The sequence below is a fragment of the Myxine glutinosa genome, chromosome 11 (genome assembly GCF_964187855.1).
Source record: "Myxine glutinosa chromosome 11, kmMyxGlut1.1, whole genome shotgun sequence".
Lineage (NCBI taxonomy): Eukaryota > Metazoa > Chordata > Myxini > Myxiniformes > Myxinidae > Myxine > Myxine glutinosa.
This window is the reverse complement of record NC_136271.1, coordinates 77,788,421-77,811,258: the sequence shown is the minus strand read 5'-3', so window position 1 is coordinate 77,811,258 and position 22,838 is coordinate 77,788,421. Positions and strand designations below refer to the sequence as shown.

Here is a 22,838-nt window from a genome sequence, read left to right as displayed (position 1 = left end):
CGCTTCCTGTAGAGGGCGTATCTGTGGTTATTGGGAATGATTTGGCCGGGGGTCAAGTTTATGGTAACCTGAGGGTTGGTAAAGAGCCCAGCAGGGAAAACAACGCCACACCAGCTCGGGATGGCGACAAAAGTGCCAAGTTATTTGTAGGGGGACTGAACTTCAAAACAGAGGAAGAAGTTCTGACCTCTGTCTTCAACAGATATGGGCCGCTGGTGGAAGTGCGGTTGGTAAGAGACTGGGAAACGCAACAGTCAAGAGGGTTCGGCTTTGTCACGTTTGCCAGCACAAAAGACGCCAGAGAGGCAGAGAATAATTGGAATGGCAAGGATTTGGAGGGTCGGACCATAACAGTAGGGAAGGCATTTCGTAGGCGTCGAGAGGTCTACAGGAGAGGACAACTGGGCGGTAGTTTTGGTGGTGGCCGAGAAGGAGACCGCTATTCATGGGACTACAGGGACCAGTGGTCCCACCATAATTAGTAGGGAAGTTCTGAAAAGTTGAAGCACTGAAGGCGGCGGAGCCGCCGAGCCAAGATTCCTACACGAATTAACCGTGAACGCCGTTCCTAAAGGCGTCCAGGCAGGGAACTTTCATGCACGGACTAACCGTGAACTCCACGTTCCTCAAGGCGCCCATGTAGAGAACTTTCCTGCACGGACTAACCGTGAACTCCGCGTTCCTAAAGGCATCCATGTAGTGAATACTCGGTTTGGCCTCCCGGAAAAAGTGCTATCGAGTTGTGTAACTTGGGATCTTTGATCAACCCCTTAACCTTCATTCCCAAGATACGGACGGGCAAAGTCAGAGGGTCCTGAGATGGAGTTTGATTTGGCAGGGACAAGGTCGTTGTTGGTACTTAGTCCAGAGGGAGTAATCTGGAGGGGTTGGGGTGAAATTGTGGTTGCTTTATTTTTTTAAGTGATAACTGTGCCCGGGGGGGAACGGATAATGTGGGGGGGGTTGAGTTATCTGGTTTGTTTCTCCAAATTGGCCGGCAAAGAAAGTTTTCGCTGGGTTCAAACTTTCTTTCTTGAAGGGGGGGAGTGTTACATATTTATGTGAATGTATGTGAATTACCATTCAGGTCTTTGCTTATCCGTGTGTAGTATATTAAGTTGTGGTGTAGTTGTTGTGGTTGGAGGGTCAGGAGCCCTTCGGAACCAGTGGCCGGAAACGGAAGTGGCCGGAAACGGAAGAAGAAAAGACACGAGGAGAGAAAAGGACGGGGATTCTTCTTCCTCGCCCCGCGACGACGAGAAGGTGGAATCGACCTTGCGCTGCGCGGAAAACAGGGGCGTTCCGAAACCCGTTTGGCGAGAGGAGTTACCTGGCCGCGTAATTACCTTTGGACACGTGAAGTCCCCGTGAGTTCGTGCACGGAACGTACGGGTCGCACTTTGGAGCCTCGCACGCGTTACAAACCGCGCTCGGTTTTGCCCGTCTACAAGGACGCGTACGGGTCGCACTTTGGAGCCTCGCAGGCGTTGCAAATCGCGTTTGGGTTTCGCCCCGTCTACAAGGACGCGTACGGGTCGCACGTTGAGCCTCGCTCGCATTGCAAACCGCGTTTTGGTTTTGCCCCGTTGCTTGGCAAGGAGGTGCGCTGCAACAGCTGTCCCCGGTACGAGACGGCACGTGGGAGCACGTCCGCCCGGGGTTCGTTCAACCGCCCGAGTGCGGTGACGGTGACAATCCTCTTGGTCAAGAGGGGCCCAGAGACATTGTGCGGGACCGAGACCAAAAGGGTTTCGTGAGTACTCCCCGGGACACACATGTATAAGATGGCCATCTTAATCATAGGGAATTGATTGTGAATTGGGAATTGGTGAGGATTATGTATTGTTGATTGCTCGGGGAAAATCTCCGTGGTTGTGTCATTGAAATATTGTTGATGGTTGGGTCATTGAAATTGTTTGGTATCATTACCCTTGAAATATATCCTTGAACGGCAGGTGTCTCTTGGGTGAAATTCATATGGCTTGCGTGGCGAAAGCGCATATATAATACAGATTTCTGGCGAAGTTCCTCTCACGGTCCGGGGGTCACTGAGACCAGGTATTCACCGAGGGGACCACGTAACAATATGTATTGTTCATTTGATGCAAGTGATATTTTCATTGTACTTTATTTCATAGTGTTATTATTGTGTATGTGAGAGTTATTAATACAATTACTTGTTTTGTTCTACAAGTGCATTGGTGTTGTTTTACCATGGTTTATTAGAACACTCAAAAATACAAATCTTTCTGCCGCATTCCCGCTCCAGACTCTGAGGTGCACCGTACTCGGGGTTTGGGGAGGTGATACGTAACAGTTACAAAACACTAACTTTAACAAGCATTTGAAATAATAACGGCCCAAACCTGCCAAGCCACAGATCCAACTGCAAATGTGAACCTGATTTTAATTAAAACTAGATGGTATTCATAGAATACTTACTGTGCGCAGACAACTAGGTGTGAGCCAACTCTTCTGTTTTTGAATGTTTCTTTTTTTTTGGATCCAATATAGCTGCCAGACCACGTGAGCGATGACATCATAAATTTATATTCTCTAATATAATTGTTGCATAGATCATGCTCAATAAATTTCAAACTGATCAGACTAAGCGTTGTCCCTGTGAAATTATGACATCATAATTATGGCACCAATGACGTCATTGTTAACAACACCTATTCCCCATATGGAGTTATTTACAATGAGCCACGTTTCAATTTGTAGCTGTGACGAGCAGCTCTCTGAGAGGACCGCGTTGTTGTTCTTGTTGTTGGGGTGCCTTTTTGAACAGTGCATACACTCGGACGTGCGTTGGTATCAGCTAAGAACATCGCTGACTAAAATCGCGATTTGTTTGAAGAAACCAGAATAAATTTAGCAACAAAGACAACATGAAAGTTTTCATATCAATCTCGTTTCAGAGACCTTGACACAAATTATGTGTAATTATTGAATAGCGCATGCGCATACACTCGGACGAGCGTTGGTATGAGGTAAGAACATCGCTGACTAAAATCGCGATTTGTTTGAAGAAACCAGAATAAATTTAGCAACAAAGACAACATGAATGTTTCATATCAATCTCGTTTCACAGAACTTGACACAAATTAGGTGTAATTAACACACACACACACACATATATATATATATATATATATATATATATATATATATATATATATATATATATATACATGAAAACAATTTGCACAGGGGCCGAGCCTTGGGGATGCTTAGTCCACAAGCAGAATCCCAGCGTATGCAGGTACACAATACAAATAGACATACAGCGGATTGAGAAATACCAAAGAAGCGACCACAGTGTGAGACTTCGAATATGGTCACACTTAACCGGTGAAATACGGTTGCATTGACATTTACCTCAGACCAAAACAGAACAGAAATAACATTCACGTCCATATATGTAATCAGTTGATGAAGTCGTCGTCGCAAAACAAAGGACAAGACCAGAACTGAAAGACAAAAGACGCCAGTGCATGCGTATAATTTAATGACTGGTCGAATTTGGTAGTGCATATTGCAACGGATATCTTCATGATTCTACACGTCGCAGCTGGTGACCACACTGTGGTCATTTTTCCTCTTGTTTTCCATAGAGCGGTTTTGGAGATATAGAGGTGCAACGTTTTTCGGTTTTTCCAAGATGGCGCCTGTAACATATGACCTATGACATCATGATTATCATTAAAATATTCTAAAGGAGGAGGCGCTCCTATGGTGAAAATCTCGTGTCCATCAGACCAACAGTTTCTGGAAAAAAAAGAAAAAAAAAAGATCGGATGGATAAGTGTTGTATTTGTCGAATTATGACGTCATAACGAAGGCACCGATTACATCATCAACATATTTTATTCCCCATGGGGAGTAGTTGACAATGAGCCAGGTCTCAATTTTTTCCATGGAGAGGTTTCAGAGATATAGAGGTGTGAATTTTTTCCAAGATGGCGCCTGTACCACGTGACCTATGCCGTCATAATAATCATTTTAAAAATTCCACAGGAGGAGCCGCTGATATTCTGAAAATTTCGTGCCAATCGGACAAACATTTGGAGAGGAATTTTTTTTTTCATACTGATCAGATCAAGCGTTGTACTTGTCGAATTATGACGTCATAATTAAGGCACCGATGACATCATCATCAACATATCTTATTCCCCATGGTGAGTACTTGACAATGAGCCATGTTTCCATTTTTCCATTGAGTGGTTTGGGAGATATAGAGGTGTAACGTTTTCCAAGATGGCGTCCGTACACGTGACCTATGACGTCATAATTAGGAATAAAACATTTCTACAGGCGGAGGCGCTCCTATGGTAAAATTTCATGTCAATCAGACCAACGGTTGCCGATACAATGAATTTTAAAAATGCAGACACGGCACACGTACGGCACACGTACGTAACCAAATGCTTAACCCCGCTTTTCGCTTTGCGAGCGCAGGGCAACAAGCCATAATGTCATGTGAGGCATTGAATGTTGGTATCTATCGATAATTTATCCTCTTACAGAAGTCCCAATTCACTATTACTCCATCATTTCTTCCCCCCCCCAGCTTCACAAATAAAATGAATGTTGTACCAGAGGGGAAAAAATGCAATTCATTGAACAAATTGTGCTCAGCTAAATAGATAAGTTATAAAAGTTTTAATTTAATACCCCAAATCTCCTTTTAGTAATGCTAAGGCAAGAAACTTTAAGGGGCTGTGTGATGAAAGCAAATAAATGATGAAGAGAGCTTGGAGCAGAGCAAGAACATTCAGTTATCGTTTTAAGTCTCAGGAATAACTGCTTTACGCAATTATCCCAAAGAAAGGAACCCCAAAGATCATTTATGCAGAAAATTACCACAAATGCAAAACCAAACCGCTGAATAAATAATTTATTCCAAGACAAGACCTTGGAACATCGTCAGGCTAAGAATGTTGTGAGGTTTGTATAATAAAAGTAAAACTGAGATTTTCATTTAAAATTGTGTTTTTGTTCATTCGCAATGTTATTAAACTCGTCATTTACTCAATGCCAGATTTAATATCGCTGCATTAAAAATATTGCGACCTTCCAGTATTTGTTTTCTACAGACAATAGGCATGCGTCAATTTTCATACAATTTAAACAAAACTTTTTGACTTTGTTTAAAAATGCATGACATTCTGACTTACTGCATTGTCCATGGCCTGGAGATGCTGACTACGGCTGGTGCAGCGGCACGTGGAAAGGCATTTCATCGGTGGCTGTGATCAAAAAAGCCTGCACGCCGGTTCCACCGGGACGCACGGACAGATACTTCTGCAGCAAGAGCACACACAAGTCACATAGATATGACGATGGTAACTTCCCTTGCAACAAGAAAATTATATTCACTGTTAAAATGTTTGAGAGAATGTTGATACCCAGCTAGGTAGGCAACCAGCAACAGGCAATCCCCACTAACCACCAATCAGGAACAGAAATACAGTGGAAACAAAGAACTGGCTCAAAAATACATTTATTACATTTTTTAAGCAATTACTTGTAAATGGTGAGCAGCACTGCCACTAATTATTTGACTCACATGAGCACTTGTACTCTTCTTTTCAAGACTCATTTAAACCTAGCAGGTTGTGAATTTAAAACCACTTATGAATATGAGTTGTGAATTTAAAACCACTTATGAATATGAGTTGTGAATTTAAAACCACTTATGAATTTTGGGTCTTTGGTGTCTTTTGGGTCTTTTGGATCTTCGGGGCCCTTAAGGGTCTTCAGTGTCTTTTGTATCTATGTGGTTTTCAAGGATCTTCGGGGTCATTTTGGTCTTCAGCGTCTTTTGGGTCTACAGGTTTGTTTGTGGCTTTGAGGTCTTTTAGGTCTTCATGATATTTTTGGTCTTCTGGGTCTTTCAGATATTTTAGGGTCTCCAGAGTCTTTAAGGGTCTTCGGGGTCATTTGGGGTCTTTAAGGGTCTTTTGGGGTGTCCATATCTTTTGAGTCTTCATGGTATTTTTGGGTCTTTGTAGTCTTTTGGTTGTTTGGGGTCTTTTGGGTGTTCAAGGTGTTTTGGGATTGATATGGACAGATTGACTGAATAGTTTTTTTTTTACTTCCTGTATATGTGCAAATCAACAACTCTGAGAATATACACCACGTGGGCAACAAAAATGAATATAGCTCAAAATTACATGAATAAGAATAATGTTAAATGTCGGCATGCACTGCCTAGATCCAAGAGCTCTTAAATGAGGTATCATTCAGCATTGAACGTTTAACCTCATCAGATGCAATCAGGCCACTTGCATGTATATATACTAGCATATATGAGCGTGGATTAACTCGCTACGCTCACCTCACCTCACGTCACTACTGGGGCCCAGGCTTATTTTACTTTGGATCAGACCATGCATGACATCGTAACATGTTAGTTAAATCAGGTCATTGAAAGGATCAGACCATGCCTCACCATACTAAATTCCCTATAGTAAAATTTACTTCCTTCAGGGTGTCAAGGAAGGTGAGGGGGGGGGGGGGAGTGGGGGGGGAGGGGGGGAGGGGGGGGGAGGGGGAAGGGATATCACAAGTCACCAAAAAATATATAATTCTTAAAAAGTGTTTGAATAATTAACGAGGCGACATTAGGAAAAGGAAAAACCCAGAATGAAATGTTAATTACTGGAGGGTGTATAGTACCAGGCTTAAAGATTACTTTCTCCTCGATATGCTTTATCTCGAAACCGCTGGAATATGCTTTAAGAGCATACACCTGGACATCATACTTGGTGTTGGTAGCATCAGGGGCATGAACCGGGCAAATTAAAAACTGTTAAAGGTCCGTCCTTGACATGAGGATCTTGACAAGGATTAAATAAGATTGAATCTCCCGCGATGAAGCTATCTCTGAGGGCCTTTCACTCACTCACCACAGGCAGGTTGGTGGTCTTTCTGTCTTCTACCTCCTCTCCGGCCTTGCTCCCCAAGCTCTCTCTGTGCTCTGTCCCCCAAATATTCCTACAGCTGGTCGCACAAGATCTGCCAGCAACCCTCTGATGGTTAAACTGCCGAAATCTCGGCTCTCTGCTCACCTTCACTCTTTCATCCCTCTTTTCTCCCGCCTCTGGAACAAACTCCCACACTCCCTTCAATCCCACTCCTCCCTCCAGGTCTTTAAAACAGCTGTTCGCCACCATCTCTTATCTTCCCCCATCCAAAACCTTGATCTTTTCTACCCCCACTAATTCACCCCAGATCCACCTTGTTTGAAATTCCAACTTCTTTCCTGGAAGTCCTGGCAGTGTCCATATGTTTTATACCTCTCCCACCCTCCCTTCCCATGCCCCCCCCCCCAAAGCCCTCTCCCTCCCACAGATCTCTCGATGTCTCCATGTCTCTTGGTCCCTGCTCTCAAATGTTGTGTTTGTGTCCTTCCCCCTCTCTCCCCATCTTGTCTACCGCTCCCGATGTTATTTGTTTTATGTGTCGGTTTGTCTTTCTGTGTGATTAATGTTCGCTCTTTCACGAGCCTCGATCTTGTATACAACAAAAAAAAAAAATAATAAGGATCTTGACATAGGTCCGTCCGCATGTTGCAGAGGAATTTATTCGGATAATAAAAGCCGATGCAAAGACTATTTCCAAAAGCAAAAAAAACAATCATGAGAAATAAGATAAAACAATGTGCTAATGCTAAAGAATGTTATGTTTTGGCAATGGACTTATAAAAATAAAACGGAAAAGTTGTAGACAATCGTCATCTAAAGGAATAATAGAGCAGATATATTTAAAAAAAAAAAAATTTTTAAGGTTAAAAAACTACAGTGAATCTATCTAATAATAACACATGTATTAATTATAGTATCAACAAAATCAATACCAGAAGTAAATTATAAATGGTACTTATCAATCTGAAAGCCTGGTGTTGGCTTAACAGTTAAGGTGGCTGGCTTAAGATCTTAGGGTCTTGAGTTTGAGCCCCTGTCGTGCCGTTAAATAACATCAGGTGGGTTGTCTCAGCCTGTCTGTCATCCTTGCAAGATCAGCAAAATGAGTACCAGTTTATTGGGGTAATAAGCCATTCGAGTATCCTGCGTCGGAATGGAGACCTTTCCAGGATTGTACTCCTTAGCTAATGAAACTGCCTCGGCAGCTCCTATGCGCCTCATGGCGTGAAAGGAATGGGTGTTATTATTCAATCTCAAAGAAAGTTAATCTTGTCCTGGTGAGTACATTGAGCTGAAATATTTGGATCGCTTTAGATTTGTGCTCAATGAAAAATGTAGTATCATGAATTACAGAGCTTCGGTGCTGCTGAAGCAGTCTCTTGACAAGGGTTACACTTGGTGGTTTGCCGTTGTCTTCCCAGCAGTCAGTCAAGGGAGGAATATTTAATTTGGCCAGGGTGCAGTGATAACTTGAAACTTTTCGTGAAAGGCACCATGGGATCTTTATCATCCACCAACTACAGTCACGTGAAAAAGTTAGTACACCCCATGTAAAGTTTTGATTTTTTCAACATATTTCAAGATACAGCTATTTGATCTTCATTTCAATAATATTGATAGATAAAGGTGATATAATATAACAAATATCATGAAACATTTACATTTTGTAGTCCATTGTATCTATCTATAATTCCAGTAATCTCTGTGTGTCTGTGTGTCTGTGTGTTTGTTTGTTTGTCTGTGACCGCTGTTTCTCGACAACCACGGGTCCGATATACTTGAAACTTGCCAGGTATATTGCTGGGGACCCGAGGATGTGCCTTTTCAAGGTTTCATATTAATCGGACAAGTAGTTACCGAGCTATGGCGATTTATTTACCAAACTCCGCAAGCCGTTCGCTTTGGACCAAACCATTTCATGTAAATAGAGGGGGGGGATTGTCACCGTACTCGCAAGCCGTTCGCTTTGGCTTTGCGAATGGACCAAACCATTTCATGTAAATAGAGGGGGGGGGGGGATTGTCACCGTACTCGCAAGCCGTTCGCTTTGGCTTTGCGAATGGACCAAACCATTTCATGTAAATAGAGGGGGGGGATATAATTTTAGATATATATATAGTACGGGCATGCCCTAGTAATTTAAATAAACATAAATGCAAATTTCGCATGTGGAAAAAGTAAGTACACCCTTGGCTCTAATAGGTGGTATTGCCCCCTTTGGCAGAAACAACCTCAAGTTGGCGTTTCTGATAACTGTCTACCAGTCTCTGACATCGACTGGGAGAAATTTTTTCCCACTCCTCCATGCAGAATTCTTTCAGCTGTGCGATGTTTGAGGGGTTTCTTACATGCACAGCTCGTTTCAAATCCCCCCACAACATCTCGATGGGATTCAGATCCGGGCTTTGACTTGGCCATTCCAGAACCCTCCATTTCTTTCTTTTCAGCCATTCCTTGGTGGATTTACTGGTATGTTTAGGGTCATTGTCATGTTGCAAGGTCCACTTTCGGTTGAGCTTCAACTTTCCGACTGTGGCCTCACATTATCCTCAAGCACCCTCTGGTACAATGAAGAATTCATAGTGGATTCTATGATGGTGAGCTGCCCAGGCCCTGATGCAGCAAAGCTGCCCCAAACCATAATATTTCCACCACCATGCTTTACAGTTGGTATCAGGTTCTTGTGGACAAATGCTGTCTTTGGTTTTCGCCAAACATGTCTTCTGGTACTGTGGCCAAATAGCTCTACCTTTGACTCATCTGTCCAGAGCACATTGTTTCAGAAGTGCTGGTCTTTGCCTGGGTGTTCATTGGCAAACCTTAGTCTTGCCCTGATGGTCTTTCTGGACAGCAAAGGTTTCCTCCTGGCACACCTCCCATGTAGATCAAATTTGTGCAGCCTCTTTCTAATGGTAGACACGTGCACTTTGACATCAACAGTGGCAAGAGCTACCTGTAGGTCCCGTGATGACATTCTGGGGTTCTTAGACACTTCTTTCAGCATCTTGCTGTCTGCTCTCGGGCTGAAGTTGCTGGGGCGGCCTGGCCTGAACAAGTTGGCAGTTGTTTGGAATCTTCTCCACTTGTAGATGATCTTCCGGACAGTCAAATGATTGATTTCAAATTGTTTGGAGATCTTTTTAAATCCCTTCCCAGACTCGTTGGCATCTACAACCTTCTTTCTGAAGGCCTCAGAGAGCTCTTTTGATATAGGCATGGTGACGCCGCACACTTCAACAACAAAGAGCAAACCAAACTAAATGTCTGAGGATTAAATAAGACAGGTTCCTCCAATATCCTCTATAACGATGTTCTAATCATTTGCACCTGAGCTGGTGCACCTGATTCTAATTTTAGGTAGTGATCGATCAAAGTGATCGATTTCGTTTATACTGTAGATTTGGTGTATATTCACTAATACACTAGGCCATGATATAAATAACTAACGTGCTTCTTCCCAGTTCTCAAAGCATTTGTTTTCTGAAAAAAGAAAGATTATTTTCATGATCATTCTCTGGAGTTAAATTCTAATTTCCAGTCCAGACACCTGGTACTTTTATCATAACCAAATAATGCAAAGATTTATTTCATTGGAATTGCTCCATTAAAAGAATTTTTGTACCATTCTTATCTGACCACTTTGTTTCATTATAACCCCGGATTTGTGTTCGCTCCTTTTGCAATATCAGGGACAAATACCTAGAAAGTTAACTTAGTTTTGCAATTAATAAATGAACACATTGTGAATTTTATCAATTCAGTGATACATGTGTGTACCTAATCGCCCACCTCAATTTTTTCTGCGATCGACTATTAAAGTGAGCACTGTCAAACATATTCCAGAGGAAACCATTTACAGGTACGACATTTGCACGAGCAGAAGCCTTATTGAATTCAAATTTGCACAGCAAGGAATCATCGGTGAGATTTAGGTAGGCACGCCATATAGTAATAGCAAAGGTTTTGTTCCGTGTTTGTGTTCCGATGTTCTCGTGACGGCATTTACTTTGAAGCAATCCTTCTTTTAGATGGAGTTTTAAATGAGAATGGCATCGTCTAAATCACAAATTATATCAGTGATCTGATCTCCTTTCCTTCGAGTAAAAGATTATATGTGAAAAATATGCTCCAACCCAATTTTGGGATTTTTTTTGATATTCGTGTAGGGATCATTGGTTGTGTTTCTGTTTGCTTATCCTGATGGCTTCTAATTTCTATGGTAACCTTTGGGCAACTTTTATGTACGTCGTTAAATAAATGACACGTAATATTTTCATTATACAACTCCATTAAGAAAGTAAACATTACATTATTCGGCCAAGCAGGGTGAATGTTATATACCCAGCAGGTGATATTTAATTTTGTCGTCGCTCTCCCCTTCTTATATATTCTCGAATAGTCTCTTCAATATGTGCGAAGTGCCAGTGTGGGGCAGGGAAACCTTTAGAACATGCATTTGCATAACTTCTCCTTATGCCTTGTTTAAACTCTTATTAGCATGTTTGTTTGAATATCAGCCATGAATGTAGCAAAGGAAGATCCTATTTTAAGGTTAATTATTGGTTAGTCACTTGCTTAGTTGTTGAGACTGGGAGCTTCAGAGATTTTATGCAATTGGCAATTGTAGTTCGACAGATCCAGAGAAAGTGGCTGTTGAGTTAAAGATAATTCAGGAGATTTTGAGTGTGTTGAGTAATGAGGGAGTCACAGTCATCCAATTGAAATGGAAAATGAGGTACCGGGACAGTTGTGTAGTCACATACTGCGACAGTAACATGAAGGACACATTGGGGTAGTTAAGATGAAGGCATTAGCCCGTAGTTATATCTAGAGGCCCTCAATTGACAAGTAGGTTGAACAGGTTGCTACATTCTATGATGGGTGTCAGCTACATCAAAGCATGCCACAGTTATTTTCTAAACTCTAAAATTGATTTTGAAATTTAGATTTGGATAACAAACTGTATTACTGAGGCCACCAGTCTGTTCACTTCCTATTCTTCTTTTGTATGCAGCACAAGGCTGAGAGATAGCTTGGCTGAAGGTACGGCTTGTTACTTGATTGTTGAGGGTACTGATGCAATGATCTCAATTAGTCAAAGCAACTCAATAAATCAATAGTCAGACCAGGAATTTTGAATTTGGCCAGGATGCCGGCGTAGCTCGCCTAATCTTCACGGAGGACAATGTGAGATCTTTAGCATCCACCAACTAATGCCGGAAGATGAGACGCCCAGTTTCACGTCCATCTGAGGGATGTCACATACACTGAAGAATCACCAGTTTGAATCCCACTGATAGGCCGGATCTGGATTCAGACCTGAAATAAAATCTAATTGGCTTGTTCTTGTCACCTAACCAACTCATCCCACAACTTTTGTAATAAATTGTCCGCTTTATAAATTTTGTAATAAATTCTCCATCTTTTGAAATGTGTTATATATCGCTTTTCGCCCGATCTCTCAATGGTGAAGAATAACTTAAAAAATTAAATAATTCTCGTATCTGAATCCATATTCAGATCTCCACCAAAATCGAATCAATTAGTCCTTGTCACTCACCCAGCCTGTCCAACAAGTTTCGTCCAAATCCGTCCACAACTTTTTGAGATATCCTGCTATGTATCGTTTTGACCCTATCTCCGAATGGCGAAGAATCAATATAAAAATTCTACGAGCCGGATCCAAATCTGGATCTTCACCAAAATCGAATCATTTCATCCTTGTCACACATGCTACCTCTCTGCCAGATTTAGTCCGAATCCGTCCACAACTTTTTCAAGATATATTGTTCGCACACAAACAGACAGACAGGGATGAAAACATAATCTCCATCCATCTTCGGTGGTGGAGGTAATAATTATTATTCAGATGAACTGCGACAAGAAACTTTGAAATCATACTTACCTTTTGCAGTTGATGTAACAATTCTTTATTAATCACTTTATCTTATTCTGATATTTTCTTGCTCTATCATTGCACAAAACTCTCTGAGTACTTGAGGTTTTTCAGAAGTATCTATAATTACAGGAGGGAGATATTCTACTGTGATAATTGGAGGGTAGGTGTCTATCATCTTTTGATGTTGTTTAATCTACAATCTCTGATTTTTAAAGTATTTTTATTTTGTTCATTTCCTAAACCATAACTGTGTCTGCATTTTTGGTTTTATTAGCCTTTTCTTTTGGAAACGAATTTATTTGGCATTCCCATTCCCTAAATCTCTTTACTCTTTTGTCTATTTATTCAATTTTTTCATTATTTTTAAAATTACATCTTCATATATCTCATGCTTCAAATACATGTGACTTCACTTGACTGGACGAGCGTATTTAGTCTACTGTAGCACGAAGGCCTCCCATAACACTCTGCTTGAAAGGTTTAAGTTTCTGTTGGTCTCCTGTTGTGGGCCATTTGAATTAATTTAATTATTTCATAATGTTTGGTTAATTCTGTTCTCCTTAATGTAATTTGAGGCCATTGTACTATTCTCCAGTAGAATTTTCAATTTCATGTTTCCATCTGATCTTTGGTCTACCTTTCCTTCTTCCCAGGCCTTCTCTAGGTTGCCAGTTTGTAATTATTGCATTGTAAAATAACTGCTTGTCTGTCCTTCTTGCTAATTTCCGGCTCAGTTCAATGTCCGTTTTGTGTTAGTGACAATAATGTCAAGGAACTAATTAATAACTGTTTGTCCCACTTGTTTCCCTTCTTATTCCTTTTGGTTATGCGAAGAAAGCATCATTGCAAGGCTCTTTATATGGTGATAAAAACGTGAGAATGAAATGGTTAAAGTTATCTGTCATGAAATATTACAAAGTGCTGAAGTTTCAGGCTATACCCTTCGTGAGGGTAGAAAGGGTAAATCCCAAAACGTCAGCACTTTGTGAGCCTTTACGGCAGATAACGTCAACCATTTGACTATCTTGTGCTGCAAATGTGGGCCACTGGTTCTTTTCTGGAATTTTCAACTATACCTTTGGATGGTGATCATTTTTTGCTCCATATTCTTTGTTCGAGACCATATTTCCCTGTCATTTGTCATTTCTGGGAGAACGCACCGATTATAACCTTTCGTTTTCAAACACAGGACAGTTTGCTTTTCACGAGGTTTATTCATTTCTCCCAATGCTGCCCATCCTTCTCTAATGCGTCTCTTCATCTTTTTGAAAGTGATCGATCCGTATCCATTTGCATGAGCTGCCCTAAGTAAATCTAATTGCTGGTTTGTTTAATCTTCCAACGATCAATAATGATCTCCTCCATTTTTGCTTTGCATTTGAACATTCATTTTGTGTGTCACAGCTATTATAGCCCAATCATTTGACTCTCCAAATTGAGCTCTTCCATGATGATTTTCAGTTCTTCAGCATTACTTGAAATTAAAACAATGTCATCTATGAACCATATGCATGTGGCATATACATGAACCATATATGTGGCTTCAAATTTCTCCATTTCAAATTTTGGTGAGATTAGGTCTTCCAGTATGGCACCTCTTTTAATCTTGATCTTGCCATTGTTTTGGTGCAATTTCAAAGTGGCCGCTTCACCATTGTATACCTCACTAAGTACATCTATGTATCTGGAGTTGACATTTACAATAGGTGATGTAGAACTTATATGATGGCATTTGGAAGGCATATTCATTAATCAATAAATGCGAGAAAAAAGGAGGTTTCTATTCTCTTGATCGGTCCAGAACTGGTTTGTTGTATGAAGGTGATCCATTTTCCGTATCCACTTCTAAAGCTTGCTCCCTTGGTTAGTTATTGTCTTGAGTTCAATCCTGAGTCTGTTATCGATCATTTTTGTGAACAATTTGCAAGCACTGGACAGAAGCCAAATTGGATGATAATCCTTGAAATCCATATCCAGGACCTTTGTAAATAGTTTTGTTAATTTTGTGTGAAGCAGGTCACTGGCATCTTTGATTGCATCTATAACAATTTCCGTCTCCAGTGGCCTTATCTCTTAAATGATTATTAAATGCAAACTGTTTCTTATCGGTAGTCACTGGTGGGATATGGTTTCATTGTTATTTGTTAAGCCTGACATACCAGTAAATTACATTTTCTGAATGCAGAGTTGTTTGAATAATTTTTGTGCATGTTTAATGTTTGTGATAATGATTCCTTTGCCTGATATTTAGGGTAGAAATGTCAACATGCTTTGTCATAACACTCTGCTTGAAAGGTTTAAGTTTCTGTTGGTCTCCTGTTGTGGGCCATTTGAATTAATTTAATTATTTCATAATGTTTGGTTTGCAATCATCGATCCTTGGATGTTATATCTACAGGAAATAGCCATATAACAGCAACATGACATATGTAGTATTTATCGACTTTTCAACAGCATTCGACACTGTGAAAAGGAAAACCGTCAAGAAGATAGTCAGTCAAGATCTATGGTTGTCCAGATAATTTCATAAAGATCATGAAAGAGTTCCATGATGGGATGATTGACAGAGTCTCTGTGGCAGGTAATGTCACTGGCTCGTTTGAAAGATGGATATGGGCTATCACTCACTCTGTTTACCTTGTTCCTAACTGTAGTCCTTACCAGCATGTCACCCAATAACACAGTCCAAAGGAGAGCTGGGATACCCAGTGTTGAGGCATTAATTAGATCTGCTAAATTTAGATGGACAGGTCACATCATTCGTATGCCAGAGCATCGGCTGGCTACCAAAAAATATTTATGGTGAGCTAAAGGAGAGCAAACGTGCACCTGTAGGACAAAAGCTACGTTACAAAGATGTTGTGAGAAGACATCTGAAGAAATGAAACTTTAACATAGAGAACTGGGAAAAATATGCCAGAGTTAAAAAAAAAACAGTGGAAAACTGTTGTCTCAGTTGAAATGTCATTTCAAGACTGACAAGCTCATGGAGAGGGTGACGTCACACGAAGGCTCATCTGAGTCAATGGACATGCTGCGCCAAGACGAAAGAGGGTGGCACATGACCTTTGCTCCCAGTAACCATGCCTGAAAATGGTGGGGCATGACCCTTGACCCCTGCCAAATTCCACCCCTCCCCAGATGAATATAAGGTGGGGTTTCAAATTGATCTAGAAACTAGACAGAAGACAGTTCAGATGGAGTCTACAGAGCCTTCATGGGATGGTTCAAGTTCAGACAGCTCAGAAGAGGACAAGACACCACAGTAAGAGACAGAATGGACGCATCAACCTGCTGTACTCAACCTATGAGAGGAACAGGATAGGAGCAACCGAGCAGGCCAAGTGATCAGTTCAAACCGTGAAAACACCGTTCAGTATAAGAAAGCACAACAATATTTCTACCCATTACCTTTTCCCCAGTGCAGGAAGCAACGGAATGGTCAGTCCTTGCATGGTGAGCCAAGGGGTCATACCAGCCTCACCCTGCTCTTTCTTCCTGAAGCCTTTCTACCTTTCCTTCGGGTGTGAGTATGATTTAGCGCCAGTTACAATTGCTTAGGTAAGATTGCATAAGGGGTTATATCAGACAGGTAAGATCAGCACTGTGTTTCTTTGCTTTGTACATTGCTGCACCACACGAAATTCCCCTTTTGTTGACTTCACCACACCACATGAATAAATGTCTTTGCCCTACTGTACCTTGTGAATAAACCCTGATTGTATAAATGTACCCCATAACTTTCCTCACTTCTTTGTAAATAATAAACCCCCTTACTCATGTTCTTCCAATCTACCAGTGATGTCTTTTTCTCCATTGATTTTGCATAGTCCGTGCTAGCGTTAGCTGGGATGTTCTTCCCCACCTATTGGCTCCACACATTAGCCGGTATGTACTGAGCATTTGTTTGGCTGCAATTGATTAAATACGATAAAGATCAGTATGCATCAAGGGCGTGATGTCCAGTTCAATAAACCATGTCACCCCCAGGTAAACAGTGTCAGATGGAGGACCCTGGGTGATTTTGTCGACTAATTGGCATTCGTGCTTGATTAACAACCTGCCGGACAGCAGAGTTATCTGCAACCGGCGGCCTCATGAATGGAGATTGAGAGGAACGCGAGGAGTCTCCCTTTGTGGTGAACCCCGAACCCCGGACCATAACAATAAAAATCCATCCACAATTGTTTTTACTCATTTATAATATCGATCAACAGGAAAATGCTCCTCTATAAAATATATTTGTCTATATTTTAAATATGTGAAATATTATTGGTGTGAATGCATATGATTGATTTGGGGTCCATTTTTTTCTGGGTTTGACACTATAGTTGTATTATTATAAATTTTCAAATTCCAAATAAGATTGTATTGTTGTATAAATAGACCAATAGTTGTCTTCCTTTCTGAGGCCTATTGAAAGACTGCGAAGGCAGTTGATTTTCAAGGTTTTAAACTTGAATCTTGAATAATTATTAAACTCTCATAATCAAAAAAGTTAGGCGCAAGGAGCATTTTGTCTTATCACATCCTGAAATGCTAATTCATTAATTTGGAATTGCTAAGGAACAATATGGCTGCATCCAAAGATTCTCTGGGTTAGGGTGAAAGGTAAAGGTAACTTTCTATTTCTCGATGAGGTGGAATTTCCCATCGCTTGGGAACAAGCAGGCTGGTTACTATATGTAATAAATTGCATTTTAATGCTAATGCCATACGAAAAGGTATATGACATTTCCAAACCGATAAGAAAAAAGTACCAAAAATAAGTAGAAAGCCTCACAGAACTGATACATTATTCAGAAAGATAAGTTTAATACAAAAAGAAGAAAGGTACGCTGCATCTCACTTTTGAAATGTAACAATGATGTCTGCTGTTTGAATATGCACGGAAAGAGATCTCCTTCAACCCATACATTTTCAAATCTCAAATGACAAACTAAGCCACACGTTATTCGAAGAGATTCGAAAGTACATAATATTTTTTCATCAATCCCTATAATTTTAAGTAACTACAGCAGTAGTTTTCAGTTTATGGCCAGTAGGATGCATGGGAAAATATTCAGCAGTTCCCCATTCGTCCTTACACCAAGTGGTATTAATGGATCAGAGAAATAGAACGCCAAGCGACTACAACTTTGCCATTAATAACCATTAATAACCAGCAAGGATGAGGAAATGTTCTCCATTCCAAGGATACAGACAGTACACGGGTAAAGCTGATACAACTCCTGTACAATATACAGGTATGTAAATAATCTGTAAGCATGCTCTCATTACCTCTGAAGGTTCACAGCTGAGAATGCAAAACAACATCTTAATAGGAAATTGCCAGGAAAGGCCACAAGAGCACTTAAAACTATACTTTTACCTCCTTGGCATTTTTTTTTTTTCAAAAATAAATTTATAGCTATCCAGAGGTTGGAAAATTAAAATGTGGGCTTCAGTGCAGGTGGATGATTATTTCACACAGAAAGCCCTCGTAAATTTGATCTCATATGGGCACACATGGAGCGGCAGGGACTCTCTGCTTTACTTCTCTGTGGCTTTACATGTGGAATGGTAGTTAAGCTTTAAAAGGGCAGATGGAAAAAAGGATTAGATAAAGCATCAAAGTAGAACAAATCTCAGCATAAAGGCACAAATGTCAGTGGTTAACAGTCTCTTCAATTCACTAGAAAATTTAATGAAAACTTAGCCTTTCTTCTGACTATCTATCAATTTGTGATGCCAACTTACAGTTCAGCATGACAGTGCAGTTGTTTTTCACCATTTTCTCCAAGGCATGTACATACATACACATATATAATATATGGCATTTATATATAGATGTATATATATATATATATATATACACATTATACATACATATTGTTGTGATTGTGGACCCCCGGGGAGAACAAAGGACAAACACATAGAGTAAAGCAAGATATATCTTAGTATTCTGTTTAGCTTTTAAGTACCTACTGTGTTCACGTGAGCAGATATGCATTCCGAGTGTTTAGTTCGAGATCCTATGTGTAATTTTTCCTATTCCACACGCTCTTCGAAATCCATTACTCACATTACACGCACCAGCTACAGTCTCTCAGCTAAAGCATCATTGTTCACCCAGCCCACCACCAGAAACCACCAGCCGAAACGCTATTCACAGCCGCCCCAGACAGGTTTGTTGAAGACCTGGGACTGATCAATCATCTCAAGGGTGACAGTTCACCAGAAGCGCAAGGGCCAATCGATGACCAGGTGTCACCAGGGGTCGGAGTACGGGAACACCAATCAGGTAGATGGGGGAATGATCTGTTGGTGAGCAAACTCCTCCTACATACTGAGGGGGAGTGGAACGCGGGTGGGGGGGGGGGGGGGGACGCGAGTGGGGAAGACATAATCCAATAAAATGCAAGACCCGAGCAGGTGAAGAGATGATGGGACAACCAGTGGAGTGAGCATTATGAGGCACCAGCCAGCCTCAAACCTCGTGTGAATTGTCCTAGTGCATGTTCTCATCTGATTGGATTTTATCCCTGCTTTCTCTCTTTTCCTTTTTCTTTCTTTCTTTCTTGTTCTCACTTTGCTGTCCATTTCCTTTCATTTATTTGTTCACTTTATCTCGTTCTCACACTTTATTCCGAAAACAACACTTCCAGCACCTCTCGTCCCTTTACACTTTTGCGTCGAGCCCTGCTCATTAAGCTTTGCCACCTGAAGAGACCATTGCTCCCCTTCCCATACACTCCGCCAGGCACATCTCCCCTACTTTCTTGCCAAAACCACACATTCATTTTGTGCTGTGAACGATCTGCTGGAGCGCAAGGGGAAAGCAGCTCATAGGAGATTGTGGGAGGGACCAAGAGAGAAGCGTGAGGGGTCTGGAGAGCAGACCATTGTCAGAACCATTAGCAGAGCCAACTCAACAGAGTCGGCACAAGGTGTGAGGGGACACAATATATGACCCCAGCTTTCTCTTTCTCTTCCATTGCCTTGACCATCTCCCTATCTCTCTTTCCCCAGATGCATACAGCGCCAATGATCATAAGTTGCTAAGTTACTGATAATGTTCCGAGGGTGGGTATGTCACCGAGTGTTCCGAGTAGGGGATAATGATAATGATTGATAATATGATAATGATAATGATAATGAATGAATGATAATAATGATAATGATAATGTTCCGAGTAGGGGATAATGGGGGGGTGTATACGTGTTTTACATACTTGTGAATTTTCCTGCCATTGTTTCTCCCATTGTAAATACTTGCCTGATTATTTTGCACTAAAAGCCCTTTTCTTAAGAAACTGTGTTCTGATTTATTGTGTCAGTTCTGATTGCGGCACAAGATACCTGAGGGTTAATCGGGCTTGGTAAGCATTCAAAACAGTTAAGTGACTTGTGGTCCTGCTCAGTCTACTAGTTGAGATTATTCATGTAATCGTCGGCATGGTACTCGCTCGTTTCCGGTCTTCTTTGTATGGCAACACAACATTGGAAGTGGGACCCAGCGGGGAGTTAGGTGGAACTATTTGCTTCCACATATCCAAGCCTGTCCAACACCACCATTAGTTCGTCACCATAAGATTTTTCACAAAAACTCAACAACAAACTCTTAAATCCACCTCCAACTTTGTTTTGACATACAAAATTTTAGTTTTGACATACATCCGCTACATACAAAAGTAAAGTTTGATTATCTTCTCCAAATAGTATCGTAAAAAGTCTCCAAAAAGTAAAAGTATCACTTTCCAGTTCTCCAGACCATGGTAAAAACAAACAAACAAAAAAAACCAAACAAAAAAAGAAATCTATAAAAGCCGAGAATTCATCTTGTCATTCATAACAATAATAATAATCTTCTTCAGACGGCATATTTCCGAGATGCCTCTATTAATGGCAATGATTCTGGTATCCGACAGACAGACTGTGCGTCCGTGTGTGTGTGCGTCCGTGTGTGTGTGTGTGTGTGTGTGTGTGTGTGTGTGTGTTTCAGTGTGCATGTGTGTGTGTGTGTGTGTGTGTGTGTATGTGTGTGTCAGTGTGGTTTCACATCATTTCGTATATCATCCCTACCTTGTTTACATACTTTTTGTGGAGTAACATCCCTACATCCCTTAACATTAAAAAAAAGAAGTTTTTCTTCCTTTTAATGATAACAAACATAGGCAAATGCATATTATATTTGTTTAGATTATATGCTTTTGAACGGCTCATATTTCTGTCTATCAGGTTGGTCAATGCTTTCACCTTTCTACTTGAGAGTTAATTTCAACACAGCCTTTGATTTTATCAAAATATCTATTGTGACCTTCAACAAATTCACCAATCAATGAGAAGCAAACACTTCAGGAAATAAAAGCAATAGCAGGAGAAACTCACATGTGGTGCAATGGCTTCCTATACCACTGCTGCAAAATGAAAAGGAAATAATGAGAAAAAGAAAAAGCAAAGAAGTAATATGCACACAATTGCATGCAAAGAAGTAATATGCACACAATTGCATGCAAAGAAGTAATATGCACACAATTGCATGCAAAGAAGTAATATGCACACAATTGCATGCAAAGAAGTAATATGCACACAATTGCATGCAAAGAAGTAATATGCACACAATTGCATGCAAAGAAGTAATATGCACACAATTGCATGCAAAGAAGTAATATGCACACAATTGCATGCAAAGAAGTAATATGCACACAATTGCATGCAAAGAAGTAATATGCACACAATTGCATGCAAAGAAGTAATATGCACACAATTGCATGCAAAGAAGTAATATGCACACAATTGCATGCAAAGAAGTAATATGCACACAATTGCATGCAAAGAAGTAATATGCACACAATTGCATGCAAAGAAGTAATATGCACACAATTGCATGCAAAGAAGTAATATGCACACAATTGCATGCAAAGAAGAATCAGCATAGGTAAAGAAATGAGAAGAAAAACAAATCTATGAGAGAGGCATATCATCGAGTCGTGCAGCGACATATAGCTGTGATTATTGAATAAAATTTGTAAATTAAGACAAAGCTCTTTCTCAAAGGCCAACACACAAGAAAATGAAGGGCAATGATTCCAATGCACGCGTAATAGGCAAATGCTGCATTTCTGGACCGAAGATGAAGGAATGGATGATGTCAGCTTCACAGTAACACTAAAATGGATGAACCACAACTTGTTGTTTCTGCACGCTGGCTCAAGAGTGAGTAGTGAGTGAACCCCGGCGCAGTTGCACATGACTTAAGGTTGTTGATTATAATCGAAACAAACTGTAACCTTACGATGATAAAAAATAAATAAACTGCAGGAGCGTCGCTCCAGAGGCGAGGATTCCTTGGAACAATAGAACCCCCCTGCCAGCAACCCCACACATATATCAGGCTGGACAGCTCAGATACTGATAAACAATTCAGCAAACAGAAAGGCCAGAAGAAGTGTGAAGTTGGAAGGACTATTTCCACTGCCGTTTTTTCCTGTTATGCTCCTCATATGATTTGTGCTGGATCCTGGATCATTTTAACAATGGTCCTGTTTTTGCCCAAAAACCCAAATTCCACACATAATACTGCAACACATTAACATATATCAAAGGTTACCAAAGATAGGAGCAAAGGGAGCTGACCTTAGAGTATTCCAATCTTCAGCTTGATTTATGAAAACAGATGCTTCCATGACATGAAATTCTCTTCCTTGTATTATCTAAGGCAGTCCATTTTCAGTAGGACCATCTTCTGCATAATTTATGTTGGAGAACTTGTTCAGAGGCATATTCGGGAATTTTTCATTCTTTGGCTGGACCAGCTTGATGAAGGACTCAAATTATTTCATCTGTGCTTTGTGAGGTCAATGTGTCCTCAGGAAGGTGAAGTTCTGTGGCCTCTTGAAGAGGATGTCTCAGAACAGGAGTTTGAGATGGAGTGATTGCATCCCAGGATAAAAGTGGCAATTGATGGCTGAAAGCATGCACCTCAAGGCACATTGTTTGATGTCCAATTCACGCAATCAGTTCCAC

The 22,838-nt window shown here is 40.7% G+C and overlaps 1 protein-coding gene across 1 annotated transcript in view; it reads right to left on the bottom strand.

Moving 5' to 3' along the window:
- LOC137414179 (gamma-2-syntrophin-like) overlaps positions 1-22,838 on the bottom strand; it is a 492,304-nt gene that overhangs the window by 193,953 nt on the left and 275,513 nt on the right. Inside the window, exon 4 of the mRNA XM_078786810.1 lies at positions 5,181-5,307. Within this exon, the coding sequence (XP_078642936.1) occupies positions 5,181-5,246 (66 nt within the window). The 5' untranslated portion in view covers positions 5,247-5,307. The remainder of the gene's footprint in view (positions 1-5,180; positions 5,308-22,838) is intronic.